The sequence below is a fragment of the Nomascus leucogenys genome, chromosome 15 (genome assembly GCF_006542625.1).
Source record: "Nomascus leucogenys isolate Asia chromosome 15, Asia_NLE_v1, whole genome shotgun sequence".
Classification (NCBI taxonomy): Eukaryota; Metazoa; Chordata; class Mammalia; order Primates; family Hylobatidae; genus Nomascus; species Nomascus leucogenys.
In genome coordinates this window covers 58,455,353-58,474,460 of record NC_044395.1, presented here as the reverse complement: position 1 = coordinate 58,474,460, position 19,108 = coordinate 58,455,353, and the positions used below count along the sequence as shown (strand labels likewise).

The 19,108-nt window shown below is 41.9% G+C and overlaps 1 protein-coding gene across 4 annotated transcripts in view; it reads right to left on the bottom strand.

The window, feature by feature from the left end:
- The window catches only part of GAB2 (GRB2 associated binding protein 2), a 212,832-nt gene that overhangs the window by 25,235 nt on the left and 168,489 nt on the right, over positions 1–19,108 (bottom strand). For all 4 annotated transcript variants that reach the window (XM_030794813.1, XM_030794816.1, XM_030794815.1 and 1 more), the window contains exon 3: positions 9,657–9,900. In XM_030794813.1, the coding sequence (XP_030650673.1) occupies positions 9,657–9,900 (244 nt within the window). The remainder of the gene's footprint in view (positions 1–9,656; positions 9,901–19,108) is intronic.

Here is a 19,108-nt window from a genome sequence, read left to right as displayed (position 1 = left end):
GCACTAGCCCCCTAGAGTCTGAGCTGTTGAGATACCCCTCTCCCTGGGGAGTAGAGTCATTGCTATGCTGTTCCCTGCCCCTCTGTAGCCCAAAACACAGCTGTACTCTGCCATTCTCAGGTATTTGCTAAGCCTAACGAGGGTCCAGAGTCACTGCTACATGGTGTATCAACCCCTGGGACCCAAGTTGCCATTGAGCCTTATTGACTCAGGTTCCCAGATTCTAGTTGTACCCTCCTCCCTGAAACCAAACCTCCAGAACATCCCTTCTTGCCCAGGGTGAGGCCAGTGCTGTGCTCTGCCTACCAGGGGTAGAATCACAGCTGGCCCCTGAGCCTGAGCTGCTAGAGGGTTCAACAGAGTCATAGATCCTGGCCTGGAGGGCAGTCCACATCCAACCATGCTACAGAGAGTGAACCTGCACCCCAAGACCCAAATGCCACAACAGGTTCATGAGACTCTGAGCTTAGAAACCCAACCCCACATAAGCTCCAAGCACCAGTACCTAGAACCCAGCACTGCTGCAGCTACTTGTAGGCCATGCCAGACCTGACACCAAGAGGGATCCCCCTGGCCTATGTCTCCTCATTTGGGGGAAAATGAGAAGAGAAAGACCCAAAAAGCCCTTGACACTAAGGATATTAACAACCTATGCTACCACCGCTGCTGCACAAACTTCTATAGTCTAGGCCACTGAGGCACCCCCAGTTATTGTTGATGTTGAACATAGGCAAAGAAGCTGCATGGAGACTATACCATTGCACCTAAGTGGAAACACAGTCATCACATCCTTCTCAACTGGAACGCTAAAACCCAACTGCAGGAGAAAGTCTTTCTCTAAGAAATCCACTCCAGAAAGTCTGGAAGAGGTGATCTTTCCACCAGAAGCATGGACACTTAACATGAGGACACAAGAAACACAAAAAAGGAAGGAAATATAACACCAAAAAAGCACGAAAGGAACTCTGGCTAGTAACCCTGGCTAGTAACAGAGCCCAGTGAAAAGGAGATCAACAAATTACAGAAAGGGAATTCAAAATAATGACCTTAAGAAAACTCAGTGAGGTACAAGAAAATACACACAATTCAAAGAAATTAGGAAAAAGAATTCACAATATGAACAAAAAATTCAACAAAGAGAAAGAAAAAAAAAAAAACCCAGAAATCTTGCAGTTGAAGAATTCAATGAATGAAATAAAAAACACAATAGAGAGCTTCAACAGCAAACTTGATCAATTAGAAGAAAGAATATCTGAACTTGAAGAAAGGTAGTTTGAAATTACCCAGCCAGAAGGAAAGGGGGAATATGAATGAAAAGAGTGAAGAAAACCTGCAAGACTTATGGAACACCATTAAGATCTACAGGGAGAAATAGACTCTAATATAATCATAGTTGGAGACTTCAATGCCTCACTCTCAGCATGGACAGATCACCTAGACAGAAAATCAACAGGGAAACATTAGATTTAAACTGCACTTTAGATCAAATGGACCTAACAGAACATTTCATCCAACAGCTGCAGAGTATAATTCTTCTCACTAGCACATGTGACATTCTATAGGACAGACCTCATGTTAGGCCAAGAGATTTTAAAAGAATTGATATCACATCAAGCATCTTTTCTAACCATTGAATAAAACTAGAAATCAATAACAAGAGGAACTTTCAAAATTGTACAAATACATGGAAAATTAAACAACATGCTCTTGAATGATTTAATGGGTCAATGAAAAAATTAAGAATGAAATTTAGAGCCGGGTGTGATGGCTCATGCCTGTAATCCCAGCACTTTGGGAGGCCAAGGTGGGCGGATCACAAGGTCAGGAGATCGAGACCATCCTGGCTAACACGGTGAAACCCCATCTCTACTAAAAATACAAAAAAATTAGCTGGGTGTGGTGGCGGGCGCCTGTAGTCCCAGCTACACAAGAGGTTGAGGCAGGAGGATGATGTGAAACTGGGAGGCAGAGCTTGCAGTGGGCCGAGATTGTGCCACTGCACTGCAGCCTGGGCGACAGAGCAAGACTCTGTCTCAAAAAAAAAAAAAAAAAAAAGAATGAAATTTAGAAATGTCTGGAAACAAATGAAAATAGAAACACAACATAACAAAGCCTATGGAATACAGCAAAAGCAGTATTAATAGAGAAGTTTATGGCAATAAATGCTAATATCAAAAAAGTAGAAAATTTTCAAATAAACATCCTAATGATACATCTCAAGGAAGCAGAAAAACAAGAACCAAACCCAAAATTAGTAAAAGGGGAAAAAAAAGATCAGAGCAGAAATAAAATTGAGACAAAATAAAATTGATCAACAAAATGAAGTTAATTTTTTCAAAGAATAAACAAAATCAAACCAGTAGCAAGACTGACCAAGAAAAAAGGGGAGAAGATCCAAATAAATAAAAAATGAGGCTGGGTGTGGTGGCTCACACCTGTAATCACAGCACTTTGGGAGGCTGAGGCGGACAGATCACTTGAGATCAGGAGTTTGAGACCAGCCTGGCCAACATGGTGAAACTCCGTACCTACTAAAAATACAAATATTAGTGGACATGGTGGCACACGCCTGTAATCCCAGCTACTTGGGTGGCTAAGGCATGAAAATCGCTTGAACCCGGGAGGCGGAGGTTGCAGTGAGCTGAGATCGCACCACCGCACCCTCCAGTGTGGGCGACAGAGTGAGACTCTGTCTTTAAAAAAAAAAAAAAAAAAAAAAAGGCAAAAAAAAAAAAGGCTGGGCATCGTGGCTCATGCCTGTAATCTCAGCACTTTGGGAGGCAGAGGCAAGTGGATTGCTTGAGGTCAGGAGTTAGAGACCAACCTGGCCAACATGGCAAAACTTCGTCTCTACTAAAAATAGAAAAATTAGCCAGGAGTGTTGGCGGGCGCCTGTAGTCCCAGCTACCTGGGAAGCTGAGGCATAAGAATCACTTGAACCCAGGAGGTGGAGGTTGCCGTGAGCCAAAATCGCGCAGCTGCACACCAGCCTGGGTGACACAGCGAAACTCCGTCTCAAAATAAATAAATAAAGGAATAAAATAGAAAAGAAAAAGGAGACATTATAACTGATAGCACAGAAATGCAAAGGATCATTAAAGATTATTATGGGCCAGGCGCAGTGGCTCACACCTGTAATCCCAGCACTTTGGGAGTCCGAGGAGGGCAGATCATGAGGTCAGGAGATCGAGACCATCCCGGCTAATATGGTGAAACCCTGTCTCTACTAAAAATACAAAAAAAATTTAGCTGGGCGTGGTGGCACGTGCCTGTAGTCCCAGCTACTTGGGAGGCTGAGGCAGGAGAATCACTTGAACCTGGGAGGCGGAGGTTGTAGTGAGCCGAGATCATGCCACTGCACTCCAGCCTGGAGGACAGAGCAAGACTTCGTCTCAGAAAAAGAAAAAAAAAAAAAGATGATTATGAACTATACACCAACAAATTAGAAATCTTAACAGAAATGGATAAATTCCTGGACAAACACAACTTACCAAGATTGAACCAAAAAGAAAGAGAAAATCTGAACAGACTAATTATGAGTAATGAGACGGAATTTGCAAAAAAAAAAGTCTCCCATCAAAAGCAAAAACAAAAAAGGGCCCAGCTAAGACCTCAGATGCACCATCAAAAACAAAAAACAGACAAATGGCTGGGTGTGGTGGCTCACATCGGTAATCCCAGCACTTTAGGAGGCCAAGATGGGCAGATTCCTTAAGGTTAGGAGTTCAAGACCAGCCTGGCTAACGTGGTAAAATCTTGTCTCTATTAAAAATACAAAAACTGACCAGGCATGGTGGTACATGACTGTGGTTCCAGCTGCTCAAAAGGCTGAGCCAGGAGAATCACTTGACCCTGGGAGGCAGAAGTTGCAGTGAGCCAAGACCACGCCATTGCACTCCAGCCTGGATGACAGAGGGAGACTCTGGCTCAAAAGAAAAAAAAAAAAAAAAGACAAATGGGACTATATTAAACTAATCTTCTGCACAGCAAAAGGAAACAATCAACAAAGTACAGAGACAACCTACTGAATGGGAGAAAGCCATTCTGCAAGCTATTCATCTGATGGAAGGTTGATATCCAACATATACAAGGAACTCAAACAACTCAACAGCAAAAAAACAAATAACCCAGTTGAGGCAAATTAGCTGAAAATAGTTATCTTTCAAACGAAGACAGAAAAACAGCCAAAATGTATATTTAAAAAAAAAAAAAAGCTCGCCGTCTCACTAATCACCAGGGAAATGCAAATCAAAACCACAATGAGATATTATCTCACCCCAGTTGGGATGGCTATTTTCAAGAAGAAAAATAACAGATGCTAGTGAGGATGTGGAGAAAAGGGAACTCTTACACACTGTTGGTGGGAATGTAAATTAGTACACTCATTATGGAAAACAGTATGAAAGTTCCTCAAAAAACTAACAATAGAACTACCTTATGATCCAGCAATCCCATTACTGGGTATATATCTGAAGGAAAGGAAATCAGTATGTTGAAGAGCTATTTGCACCCCTATGTTTATTGCATCACTACTCACAACAGCCAAGATAATGGAATCAACCTAAGTGGTCATCAACAGATAAATGGATAAAGAAAATGTAGTATGAGTCCATGTATATGAGGCGTCTAGAGAAGTCAGACTCACAGAGACAGAAAGTAGAATGGTGGTTTTCAGGGCCTGAGGGAAGGGGAAATGGGCAGTTGTTGAATGGTTAGAATTTCAATTTGGTAAGATGAAAAGATTTCTGGAGATTGATTATTTAACAATATGAATGTACTTTACTGAACTGTGCACTTAAAAATGGTTAAGATGATATATTTATGCTATGTATTTACTACAATTTTTTAAAAGAAAAAATCATTCAGAAGGAAAATACATACAAAAAAAAAATTAAAATAACTGCTGATCTCTCATCAGAAACAATGAAGGTCAGAAGACTAGAGTGGTATCCTTTAAATGCTGAAAGAAAACAGAACTGTCATTTTGGAATTCTATACCTAGCAAAATCTCTCTCAAAACTGAAGGTGAAATTAAGAAATTTCCAGATAAACGAAAGTCGGGAAAATTTCTCACCAGGCCACTCACATGGCAAGAAATGGCAAAGGGAGCTCTTCATACTAAAGAGTAAGAAAACCAGGTGAAAACCTCACTAGACATTGTTTGAGTTTTGCTTTTAACACTTATACATATTTTAAAGAAGTTAAAAGGGAAAAATAAACTTTCACAGTTATATGCAGGTATTTACTATTTCTGTTGCTCTTCCTTCATTCCTGAAAATTCAAGTTTCCTTCTAGTACCATCTTGCTTCAGCCTGAGGAAATTTCTTATCAGTTTTTAAAAGCAGATCTCTTGGAAATGCTCTTATTTTTAGCTGAGAATGTCTTAATTTTGTTGACATTCCCGAAGGATACTTTTACAGAATATAAACTCCTTGGTTGGCAGAGGGGTTTTTTTATTTTCTTCTTTTTTTTGAGACGGAGTTTTGCTCTTCTCGCCCAGGCTGGAGTGCAATGGCACGATCTCGGCTTACTGCAACCTCCGCTTCCTGGGTTCAAGTGATTCTCCTGCCTCAGCCTCCCAAGTAGGTGGGATTATAGGCGCCCACCACCATGCCTGGCTAATTTTTTGTATTTTTAGTAGAGACGGGGTTTCACCATGTTGGCCAGACTGGTCTTGAACTCCTGACCTCAGATGATTCACCCGCCTCGGGCTCCCAAAGTGCTGGGATTACAGGTGTGAGCCACAGTGCCCGGTGGCAGAGGGCTTTTTCTTTCCATTAGTTTCAAGTGTGTTTTCCTTTATTACATGAAATGTTGTTTTCATAGGAGCTTTGAAATCTGTGTCTGATAATTCCAACACCTGGGTTATTTTGAGGTTTGTACCTGTAACTTCCATTGAGAGTGGGTTATATTTTTCTGGTTTTCAATATGCTGAGACATTTTGGACTACAGATCCTGAATGCTGTGAACATGATGTTGTGTAGGGGCTGGGTTCTGTTATAATCCCATGGAGAAGTGCTATTTTTTTGTTTGTTTTGAGACGGGGTCTCACTCAGTCGCCCAGGCTGGAGTGCAGTGGCGTGATCTCGGCCTACTGCAACCTCCACCTCCTGGCTTCAAGCGATTCTCCTGCCTCAGCCACCTGAGTAGCTGGGACTACAGGGGCCCACCAGCAAGCCCAGCTAATTTTCGTATTTTTAGTAGAGATGGGGTTTCACCATGTTGGCCAGGCGGGTCTCAAACTCCTGACCTCAGGTGATCTGCCCACCTCAGCCTCCCAAAGTGCTAGAATTATAGGCATGAGCCACCGCGCCCGGCCAAGAAGTGATATTTTTATAGGAAATCAACCTGGTTAGGCTCAGACCGCAAGTTCTGTCTCTCCTCCTGTGTATGGTAGTTCAAATCTTCATTCAGTTCACATAGCCTTTGTCACACTCGATTCGGTCTGTCCCACACATGTGTAGCCCAAGGTGATCCTAAGACTCACGTAGTTTCATGCCCAGAGTTAGAAGATCCCTTCTCCAGCTCTCTTCATTCTGGAATACTAGCTCCTTCCAGCCCCAGTGGGGCTCCTCTTCTGGTTCCCCTACTCAGAAAGATGGGGTTTTTATGACATTTTAGCCATTTACACTGTGCTACTTTGTGATGGGGCCCAACCTGGAGGCAAATCCATGAGAGACAAAAAGTTCATCTCTGTGTAGTCACTTTTACAAGTTCTTCGCCCTTTTACAATCTATCTCCTTTTATTTATCTTTCAGAGTCTTTGGGTATTGCACTTTGGATTTTGTCCGGAGTTTTTAGTTGTAATCAGTGGGAAGGAAAGCCTGTGGTGGCTTCTGCCACCATAGTGGAACTGGAACTGCCCAATTCTTTTTCAGTTTCTATATCCATCCTAAAATCCACCATCTCTTCACCTATTATATCCTTTACGCCACATACATTAAAAAATTAACATAATTATTTTAAAGTCTTGTAGGCTGGGTCCAAAATCTGGGTTTATTTTGATCTCTTTCTAGATATTGAGTTCTCTCAACTATGGGTTAATGTATACGGTTTCTTCATATGTCTGGCATTTTCTCATTGTATACTGAATATTCTGGATGATATGTTATTGGAACATCATACGAAAAGCCATGTAAACTGAATTTCACTTCTTTCAAGAGTCAGATCTCTTGCAGTTTCTGCCTTTTTTATTGCTCTTCAGGGCCTTAAAAAAGTTATTTTTTAATATTTTGTCCAGAGTTTATAATTATTACAGTAGGTTTAGCATGATGCAAGCAACTCCACTACTACAAGAAAATATATAGTCTTTCTGGATTTAAGAAAGCTTCCTTCCTACCCTCCAACTTCCTTTGGAATGCTGCAAACATTATTTGAACTTATTTTCTCCAAAAGTCTCCCTGAGATCCTGCTCATTACCCTCTCATTCCCTCATCCACACAAGTGAAAACCACCACAGAGAAGAACATGGCTTGGTCAAAGGCCTACAACAATGTGACTTCCTCAGCTGCATAAAGTTCTATCTCTTCTACTAGGCTATCCCTCTACAACATGGATTTGTTCAAATTATTATGCACCTACTGTGAGCTCCATCTTCAAGTAATAGTAATGTATTAATATAAAAATCCATACTACAAGGCAGAAAGTTCCAAATGTTGTGAGACAGAGAGAATAAAAAACTGTTGTGGCAATTCAGAGAAAAAGTGAGTTCCAGGTAGGAAGATTAATAGAGATTTCACAGAGGAGGTAGGGGTGCAGAGAGTGGGCCCTAATGGCTAATTCAAGCAGAGATGTTTCTACATTTGTTCTCTGATGCGTCAGCAGGATCACTGGAGTGGTGGCAGCGGCAATTGTTAATACTATATAAAGCCTTCTACTTAAAGTGTGAGCTGTAGACAAGCTGCACTGGTATCATCTGGAGTTTATTAGAAAGGACCCCAGGACCTAGGCCAGGTTTACTGAGTCAGAGTGAGCATTTCAGTAACATCTTCAGGTATTTCACATGCATGTTAAAGTCTGCAAGGCACTGCGGCTAAGTACTTTGCCTTTCACTAGAACTATGATTTTAAGACCTCACATTCTGTGCTCCTGGGCAGTTGTATATGTAGTAGAAGAGGACGGGGCATAAGAACAGGTAAAATGTATTTACTCTCTACTACTATTTTATGTATGTTTTATCATTTTACACTCATTAGTAAGCCTTTGAGTTAGTTATTCCCATTCTGAAGATAAGAATATTGAAGGTTAATTAGGTTAAATAATTGGCCCAAGATCACAAAGAAAGTAAAAGAACCTGAATGTGAACCCATATCCAACTGACTCCAAAGCCTGAACATGCGTTTCATTATACCATACTGCCTATCTCTGGTCAGTGATTCGGGAGAATCAGGGACGCCACTAACTAGTTCAGTGACCTTGGCTAACTCACTCTGTCTTTTTAGGACTCAGCTCTTCATGTATAAGTTGATGGAAGTTGAACTAGTGAAAGTTCACAAACAAATCAATCATGTTGCTTCATGAAAATGGGTATCTGAGGCAGCCTTAAGATTGAGTGTTGGGGCCTCTTCTGTGTGACAGCAGATGACTCAGAAAAACAAAAGTAGGGTAGCATAGTGAAGAGAAAAGAGTACAGGACCAGAAACAAGAAGACCTGGGTTCTAGCCCAACTTCTGCTATTTATTAGTCATGATTCTCAGTTTCTTCATCCTTAAAATGGAGATAAATTTTGTATACTGGCTACTTCTCAGTGTGTTGATTGGTTCAAATGAGATTATGTATGAAAATATTCTCAAGGACAAAATCAAGTAATACATTAGTACAGTCATTTTTCTATTTGCCTTGTCATAACATGAATTAGATCTTGTAAGTTAATTAAAATGTGATTTGTAATCTGCTGGCTATGGTAGCAACTGGGAATTAGCTCTGGCAATGCCTATCAGCTCTGCACTTTTGCTTACCCTAACAAGGAGAATAAAACATAATAAATATATTTACAGGTTCTGCACCTGTGAAAGAGCTGATGATGTTAGAAAAACAAAAGACCATTATCCTAGAGCAGGGAGTCCTTGCTCTAGAACTTTGTTACGATGGAAATTTTCTGTATCTGTGCTGTCTGGTACAGTAGCCCCTAGACATATGTGTCTACTGAGGAATTGAAATGTGGCTAGTACAACTAAGGAACTGAATTTTACATTTTATTTCATTTTAATTAATTTAAATTCATGTAGACATACGCAGGTAGTAGCTACCATACAGAACAGTGCAGTTCTAGAGCAAAAGCAAGGTATGGATTTGTTCAACAATGTTATGGTTTTATAGCTATACTTTTAAGGCCAACAAGTAAATTGACTGTTTTTTTGCAACTCAGAAACTGTGTCCCCTAATGCCTTCACCCCTGCCTCCAAATCAAACATTTTTTATAGCATGATTTTTGATAATGGAGGTTTCTCTGGAACCCAGTTATCACTGTGTAGCAACACAAATGATGCCAATAAAATATGAAGGCTACAGAAGCAAAAAATTATGTTTTGTCATAGATGTGTTTGTTTACCTCAAACAATATAATGTTTTGCTTGTCTTTAAAAAAGCAAGGACTGAAAAGTACTAGGCCCTGTGAGTGGTCACTAACCCACCTAATGGCTGTGGCAGCCTCCTACCTTGCATTTTCTGCTCTTCGGCTTATGCACTGGTGCAAGTAGAGATACTCCTGAGGTGCGCTGGTGGACAAGGTGGGCTGCATGTGGTTTGACACAGGGGGTTCAAACGTGAACAGAGTTGGCTGGCTGGAGTGTGATGGGGCTGAGGACTTGCGCTCTCGGAGAAGGTGCTGGCTAGAGCTGCTGAGCTCAGCTGGAGAAGAGCGGGGGCCATGACCGGCTGAGGAAACGTTTCTCAGGGAGTCTGTGAAAAGGAGAAATAGCTCTGTGAATGAAAAAGGAAGGAAATGTATCCTTATCCCAAAGTGAGTTGTCAGAGGAAGAAAAAAGAGTAAGAGTAGAGGCAATAATCCAGCAGTAGCATTCTCTCCCTCTCACATACCTGCCCCTTGCTGCCCTCCTGGCCATCTTGGTTGAAGAAGAGGTCCTCTTTACCTCTGTACTGCTTCTGGGGTATCCCGGAGGTGACTTCCTATCACAATCTAGGCCATATCTGCCCCACTTCCAGGGAGTACGGCTACCTGTGGTCTAGGAATGTGACCCTGACCCTCAGGCAAGGTCTGCCTCTAGAGTAATGAGTACTACCACCTTCCCACTCTTTGGTGGCTCCTGCTGTCGTCAAAGGATGAAATCATGTCTTTTGCAGCAACATGGATGCAGCTGAACATCATTATCCCAAGTGAATTAATGCAGAAACAGAAAACCAAATACCCTAATGTTCTCACTTATAAGTTGGAGCTAAATACAGGGTGCACATGGACAAAAAGACAGAAACAGTAGACACTGGGGATTATGTTAACAGGGAGGGAGAGAGGGGGACAAGGACTGAACAACTACCTATGGGGTACAATGCTATTTGGGTGACAGGATGAACAGAAGGCCAAACCTCAGCATTAGACAATATACCCATGTAACACACTTGCACATGTACCCTGGCATCTGAAAAACAAGTTGAAATTTAAAAAAAAAAAAAAAAGAAATTTAAACATCTAATTACAGGAAAAAAAAAAAGCTAAGGCTGGCTTTGTTAAATGAGGCTTTGCTTACTGAAGACTCACTAATTGAGGCTCTGGACTGTGCCTTACTGCATTAATGATAAAAGCACAAATGCATTTGGAGCTGTCCCTTAAGACTGGACTCCAGCTGCTCCTGCCTGGCCTCCTAAGACCTCCAAGGACAGTTACATTCCCCACCACCCACCACTCCCTGTCTATTGGTCATTTTCCCTCTTATCTCAAACTCTCCTCTGTTGTGTTAGAAAGTGAGGTATTAAGGACGGATAATAGCTTATAGTACTACACCCCAAGCCAAGGACATTATTCATTTGGCTGGCTCTCTAAGCTTAGTCCAAATTCCTTAGCATAACATACAAGGCTTTTGACAGTCTGACCTACTTCCTGCTTTGCTCCACCCATAAACAAGGCATATGGAAGCATCATCAGTCCCTGAACACACCAGCCTCTTTTATGATTCTTTGTTTTGGCTTCTGCTGTTCCTTCCGCTTGGATTTCACCTCTACTCTACTGGCAAACTCATATGCAGACTTTCAGACCCTACACGGATATCATATTCTCTCCAAAATCTTCCTGGACTTGCCTCTTCTTCTGTGTGCCAACAGCACATGGCCCATGCTCCCATTCTATCCATGGTCACTATGCTTCCTTGTCTAACCCATGGCTTTCTGAGAACAGTGACTGTGATGTTGTTACCATTACAGTCCCAGCATTTACCTAATAAAGGCAAGGTACATAGCAGGTTCTTAGTTCATGTCTGCAGACTAAGCAAACACAACACATTCATTCAGCAGTCAAAAATTCCACTAGTGAAACTTCTTGTTCAAAAGAAATGAAAGTTTAAAGATGTAATTTTAGGCAGTATGATAGCTGGTGGGTTAACATTTTGGTGGTGTTGATTTTCTAGGGTTATTCAACTCATGTCAGAGGGGACACAGTTCACCTTCTACTCCCTGTCATCTGACCTATCTCAGGCTGTACCCTTCTCATGGTCCTAGGCAGGATCACCAGCTCATTAATGCTCTACAGTATTAATTACTATCCAGGCATTTCTGGTGCTGGGCAGGACACCTTCTGCCAGTGTACAACAGAAAAAGCTGATGGGCCTCTGGGGAAAAACTGTTCCGTTGACAGCTGTATTGACCCCAAAAATGAACTCCCATTACAAGTCTTTCAGTAAACTGGACACTTGTTAACAGAATCGATGGCTCATTACTCCATTAGATTTGCAAGATGAACTCTCTAATAGTGGAGGAGAGAGGGTTTACGCTATGGGAGAGAGTAGCCACAGGGGCATGGAAAGAACACAAGCTACTGCCTAAGAAGACACAGGGAACCTGCAAAAAGCAAGCCTCTGGTGAGATTCTGTATTCTGTTGTCTCGTTGGACTCCTCTTCCTTTGCCTGCCCCTTCAGTGGAGGCATTCATCAGGGCTCCACTCTACACCCTCCTATAGCCTCTCTCTCCCGCTGGAGACTCTCCAGGGGGTAATCCTGTCCACTTCCACAGCTTCAGTTACCACCTATGTGCTGACAACTCTCAAATCTTCATCTCTAGCTCAGTTCTCTCTCCGGGACTCCCTGCTATATATCCCTTCACCTGCTGAGCACCTCCCTTCAGATATCCCACTAGTGGGCCAAACTCAACAATCTAAATTGACCTCTTCATCACTCATATTCCCTGTCTCAGTGAGGTCCATCATCACCAGCCAATCAGTTCTCCAAGCCAGAAGTCCAGGCATTATCTATGACTGTTCTGTTTCTCAGCAACCATGTCACGTCATTATGTCACTGTCCCTCTTAAAACTCTTCTGTTATACCTCAGATGACTTACAAATATCTTTTTTGTGTGTGTGTGAGGCAAAGTCTCGTTCTGTCATCCAGGCTTAAATGCAGTGGTGCGATCTCGGCTCACCACAACCTCTGCTTCCCGGGTTCAAGTGATACTCCGGCCTCAGCCTCCTGAGTAGCTGTAACTACAGGTGTGCGCCATGACGCCCAGCTAATTTTTGTATTTTTAGTAGAGATGGGGTTTCACCATGTTGGCCAGGATGGTCTCCATCACCACTGCCTTGGCCTCCCAAAGTGCTGGGATTACAGGCGTGAGCCACCACGCCCAGCCAAAGCTCTCTTTTTTAGAGACGTGGTCTTGCTCTGTTGCTCAGGCTGGAGTGCCAATGGTGCAATCATAGCTCACTATAACCTCGAACTCCTGGGCTCAAGCAATCTTCCTGCCTTAGCCTCCCGAATAGCCAGAACTACAGGCATGCACCACCATGCCAGGACAATTTTTAAATTTTTTTTGTAGAGACAGGATCTCACTATGTTGCCCAAGCTAGTCTTGAACATCTGGCCTTAATCAATCCTCCTGCCTCGGCCTTCCAAAGGGCTAGGATTACAGGTATAAGGCCCTGCACCCAGCCTCTTTTTTTTAAAGACATTTTCCTGTTTCTTTCTTCAACCTTGTTTCTTACCTGTGCTTCCCTATGTTTCAAATAAAATTCAGGAAAATACCACCTGTCTCATCACTTTGTACATCAGGCTGTAAACACAGTGATGGCAGAGATTTTGAAATGGTTTTATCCTCATGATTAAGCCCAGTGTGTGACACAATTCAATACATACGTGTTGATCAAAGAAAGTACACACCATAAGAAATCATTATTCCTCAGTAACATTCACTGACTCCTCATTGCCTTCAGAATAAAGTTAAGTTTCCTTAGTATTACAAGAAATGCCATTGACACAACCTACTTATTCTGCCTTGTCATCAAATGCATCCTTCATGCCCCCTATGTTGAATGCTTTGGCTGTGAGTATAAATAAAAGAGGAGTGACCCATCCTCACCTCTGTAGCCCCTGCCTTGAGCTCAGCCTGTGGAGTCATATCTGTGACTCAGTCTATTTAGCTGCATACTTGGGGAAGTCACTTCACCTCTCAGAGTCTCAGTCTCCTTATTTACAAACCAACATAGAGCAGCTATAAGGATGAAAAGAATGAAATACACATAACATCTATAAAATCTTGAATGTCATAGGTACATGGAACACCTTCTATCACTTATGTACCCCTAGTGCCTAGAACAGCCCCAGCCATGGTACGTATTCAATACACATTTGTTGACTGATCATACTGAAAAAATAATTTTCCCTGGCGCAAACATCCAAAGATGCATGTTTCTTGTGGTCAAAATCAGAGAGGTTTTAAAGGTCTGTTAATAAGATGAAGTAGGGATTAGGATGAATTGGGCCTTCATCCAAAAGAAACTTAGATTTCTACTCTACCAGCACAAAGCCGTGTCAATGAAACTAGCCAGCTCCATCTAATGATCTATAGCTTAGCTGGGTGCAATAGCTCATGCTTGTAATCCCAAAGTTTTGGGAGGCCAAGACAGGAGGGTTGCTTGAGGTCAGGAGTTTGAGACCAGCCTGGGAAACCTAGTGAGAGTCGTCTCTATCAAAAATTAAAAAATTAACTGGGCGTGGTGGTGTGTGCCTGTAGGCCTAGCTACTCAGGAGGCTGAGGTGGGAAGATTGCTTGAACCCAAGAGACTGAGGCTGCAGTGGGCTATGATCGCGCCACTGCAATCAGCCAAGATGACAGAGTGACACCTTGTCTCTAAAAAAAGAAAAAAGAAAAAAAAAAGTATGTAGCTCTAGAAAAATTCTTTCAAAGCTGTTTTGGCACTAAAACTTGCCAAAATCCCACTTCTGCTTGCAACTTTAAAAAGATCTCTGCCTGAATTTATGTGATTATTTCTTAGTGTCTATACTAGGTTGACTAGTGTCCTTCCAAAACTCATGTCTACCTGGTATTTCAGAATGTGACCTTACTTGAAAATAGCGTCTCTGTACATAGTTAAGAGGAGGTCATATTGGATTAGGGTGGGCCCTCATCCAATGAACTGGTATCCTTATAAAAGAGACACAGAGACAGAGAAACACACAGGCAGAATACCACGTGATGTATGGGTCAAGGTAGAGATCAAAATGATGTATCTACAAGCCAAGGAATGCCAAGGACTGCTGGCAGCCACCAGGAACTAACGGAAAGGTAGAAACAGACTCTCCTTAGAGCACCCAGAAGGAACCAATACCACCAATGCCTTAATTTTGGATATCTAGCCTCCAGAACTGTGAGAGAGTAAAGTTTGAGGTAATTTGTCATGGCGGTCCTGGGAAACCAATATATACCATAAAACCTAAAACATCAAACAAGGTTTTCTTGCTCATCTCAGGAAAAATAATTACAAAGCTAAATTCAGAGACAATTTTTCTGGAATAAGATTTTCTCATTTTGGACCCTGAAGGCCGAGTACCCCTGCTACTTCTTCCTCCATGGTTCCAACCCCCAATTCTGATGAGCTGCCTGTGCCCCAACAGATGAGGTTCCGGGTAGGTGCTACCTTACTTTCCTCATCAGTTGGAGGCAAGAGCTTCAGCCAACTTGGGTTTGGCGCTGTTTTGTTTTGCTCACTGAAAGCTGCTCCCTTCAGATGGCTTGCCGTTGGTAAGTGGAGTACATTCTACATGTCCATTCTGGACAGGGCTGATTACTAGGCCTGGTACTGCTGTGATTCATGGCTCCATCACCCCTCAGGGTCACTCCCTATAATTAAAGTTTTCAAATATACTTCCAAACATTTCATAGAACAAAAACGACATAGTGTGCTACATGTAACAGAAAAAAATGTATTAGGCTAATAGTGGAGAGACTTGGCTCTGTTCCTAGATCTGCCTAAAGGCAGATCTGCTTGCTATTTGACCTGCAGCAAATCACTTAGCCTCAGTTGCTTCATCTGTAAAAAGGGACTATTACTGTCTAGGATAACTTGCCCTGCAGTTTATCATAGAGGGTTGCTGAAAGGATTGAATTAAAACACACACACCAAAAACCTGTAGATGAATGTCCATATCAGCATTATCCATGATAGCCAAAAAATGGAAACAACCAAAATGTCCTGACGAACGGATAAACAAAATGTGATATATCCACACAATGGAGTATTATTTAGCCATAGAAATAAAAAATATTGATATAGGTTATCTTGATGAACGTTCAAAATATTACGCTATGTGAAAGAAGCCAATCATAAAAGACCACAGATCTAGAGTTTTGTAAGAAGGTGGGAGGAGTGTTTGTATGCTGGGCAGGCTTCCCAGGGGTGATTGTGGAAAGGAAGGGGAGTGATTCTAGAAATGATTTCATTTATGTGAAATATCTAGAAGAGGCAAATCCGCAGGGATGCGAAATAGATTAGTGGTTACCTGGGGGCAGCCATGGGGGAGTGAGAATAGATCTAAGTGGGTTGAAATTTTACTCCCAGTGAGCGAACCTCATGCATGGGACAGAAGTCAGGAGACCAGGAATCCAGTTCCAGCTCTGCCATAAACTAGCTGTGAGATCATGTGTGGTCGCTGAGCTTTAATTCATAACTATCAAGTATTGGAGGATAATCCCTAGCCTACCTGTCTGTCACACTGGGTTGTTTTAGGAGGTGAATGAGGTAAGGGTTTGGAAGCAAATCCATGCACATGCATAAGGCATTAATAGGATTTGTTTTTATTGCCTGGGTACCACTTGGGAGAAGAAAAGAATGGTGAAAATAAAGGAAGATATTAAACAATGTGTGGCTGGGGTGTTTTTGGTACTTCTTGCTGTGTAACTGACCTTCCTAATGACCCAAAACACAAGAAGAAAATGGAGGTTTCTAGACTCCTGGCCTGAGCTTCTATCTCCACGTCTAGACTAAAGATAATGCCCACAAATGCCTGAGTCAATCTATTTTCTTTTAAACAGTTTTTTTTTTTTTCCTTCTTCCTGGCTTCTTTTTAGGGCCCTGCAGAATCACTCCCCTTCCTTTCCACAATCACCGCTGGGAAGCCTGCCCAGCATACAAACACTCCTCCCACCTTCTTGCAAAACTCTAGAACAGGAAAGCTCTGAAGGATTTCAGCCGAGGAGCCCAGCCCAGGCCAGCCCAGCCATCGACTGGCTAGTGATAACATGAGCAGGAAAAGGGGTGGTTGGCGGGAGTTTCTGGAAAAGATGACTGGCCAAATAATGACTAGTTCCCTTATCTCAGTGCCCTTTTCATTTCTCCCCCCAAAATTTATCCCCACCCTCAAGCCTCAGTGGGTCTCAGAACCCATAAAGTGGTAGACCAAAAGCCATACTGGAGCTGAATTCAAAGTCTGACTCTGCTAACTCTTAGCTCTGTAGCCTTGGATATGTTAATAAGTCTTTTAAATTCTCACTTGTTCAATAGGGCTAAGTACTTCGTAGGACTGCTGTGAGGAATAGAGATCATTTTATAGCATGCATTTAGCATAGTACTTAGCTACTGTTATTGCTCCTATTCCTGGAGTACACATGGAGCTGGTTGAGACCTTGAGATTGGCCAAAGAGGTACGAGCTGCTTTCCAAGACATGACGGATGCTTGGAAGGTAACTGTCACTGTTTCAGTCACAATTATACTCCGTACAGATGGTATACGGGGAATTAATGAGAACCAAAAGGACAACAGTGACTGTGGTAATCACAGCTGCCATTTACTAAGCACCTACTATGTGCCTCTAGTCTACCCTGTGAGGTACATATTATTACCTCCATTTTTTTTTTTTGGATGAAGAAAAATAGGCTCAGAGACATCAACAGCAAACTCTGGGGTCACACAGCCAGAAAGAGGCATACCCTAAATCTGAATCAGATCTCACAGTCTCCAAAGCCAATTTTTTTCACCTGTGTAGAGGAAGAACTCCCACAAGAGCCCTATGAGGTGAATGGTACTAGGGAAGCAAAGTTAAAATATAAGGAAGGGGTTCCAGGCCTGGCTCTACTGCCTACTGGCTGAGTGAATCTGGGCACACCATTTCATCTTCCCAAGCCTCACTGTCTCTATTTACAAAAAGAAGAGGTTGGATTAGATCAGGGATACACATCAAAGTTATCTCTGGGAAATGTAAATGCAGAGAGCTGGTCCCACCTCAGACCTCATTAGTCATATTTACAGAGATTCAGATTAGGATCCACTGGTTTGGTTTTAACAATCTCTGGTTCTTAATTCTGGGGCAGAGACAGAAGGGTTAGGGTCTACTGAAGAAAAGGCAAAGCAGGCTTTGAGTGACAAATGAAAGTGCAAATATTTCCAAAAACCTTTCTTTGGATCATCAAAATTGCAAATTGATAAGCATCCATGTTCCCTCTGGCCCTTCACATAATCTATGGCTCCAAAGGAACAAGGTGTAACAAAAATAACCCTGATGTGGACTTCCCAGACACAGGTTCTGAAACTATTTTATTTAATTTTTTTTTCCTCAATGAGAAACATGTATTTAAAGGTTTTCTTAAGAAGCTTCTTAGAGTTGAATTATAAATTTTTTTTAATTTTTAATTTTCTTTTTTTTTTGAGACAAGGTCGCACTCTGTTGTCCAGGTTGTAGTGCAGTGGCACAATTATGGCTCAATGCAGCCTCAACCTCCTGGGCTCAGGTTATTCTCCCACTTTGGCCTCCCAAAGTGCTGGAACTATAGGCGTGCACCACCGTGCCTGGCCTGAATGTATAAACTTTAAATAGCACATATAATATATGAATCAATGTTATAATTCCATACACAGGGTACCCTTTTTGATTTTCGTAAATTTATAATGTTTTCATTGGCATTTTTTCTTTTTAAACTTTTAGGTTCAGGGGTACACGTGCAGGTTTGTTATGTAGGTAAACTTGTGTCATGGGGGTTTGATGTACAGATTATTTCATCACCCAGGTACTAAGCCTAGTACCCAATGGTTATTTTTTCTGCTCCTCTCCCTCCTCCTACCCTCTACCCTCTGGTAGGCCCTTGTGCCTGTTATTCCCTGGTTTGTGTCCATGTGTTCTCATAATTTAGCTCCCACTTATAAGTGAGAACATGTGGTGTTTGGTCTGAAACTATTTTATTACAGGGCCTTGAGCAAAACTTTTAATCTCTTTATACCTCATTTCCCACACTGTCAAATGCCAAAGAGAACACCTACTCAACAGGGTTCTTTTGAGGATTTGATGATATGAAATATAGGTAAATAGTAATTATTAAACACTCAATAAATGGCTATCGGCCTGACACTTGTCCCATTATTTATTACTAGAAGTGGAATGGTGGTAAACTTGTAAAAGTTCTAGTGCAGAGAGGATGACGAAATAATTTTGAAAACAGTATTTGATAGGTGGTCCCTGTAGAAAGCTCATTGAAAAACAAGGAACATATGAAAATCCTAAAAACAAAAGCATGCTGACAGGTGCTGAGGGCAAGGCTGGATCCAAAGCTCCAGGTCACTTTTAATCATAAGCCTGCATAATTTATGCCAGAGGAAATTCATAAATTCAAGGCCAAACATAAAATGGCTCCACTTTACATAGTAACTCACATAATATAGCAATTGGAAGGGTCCCCAGAGT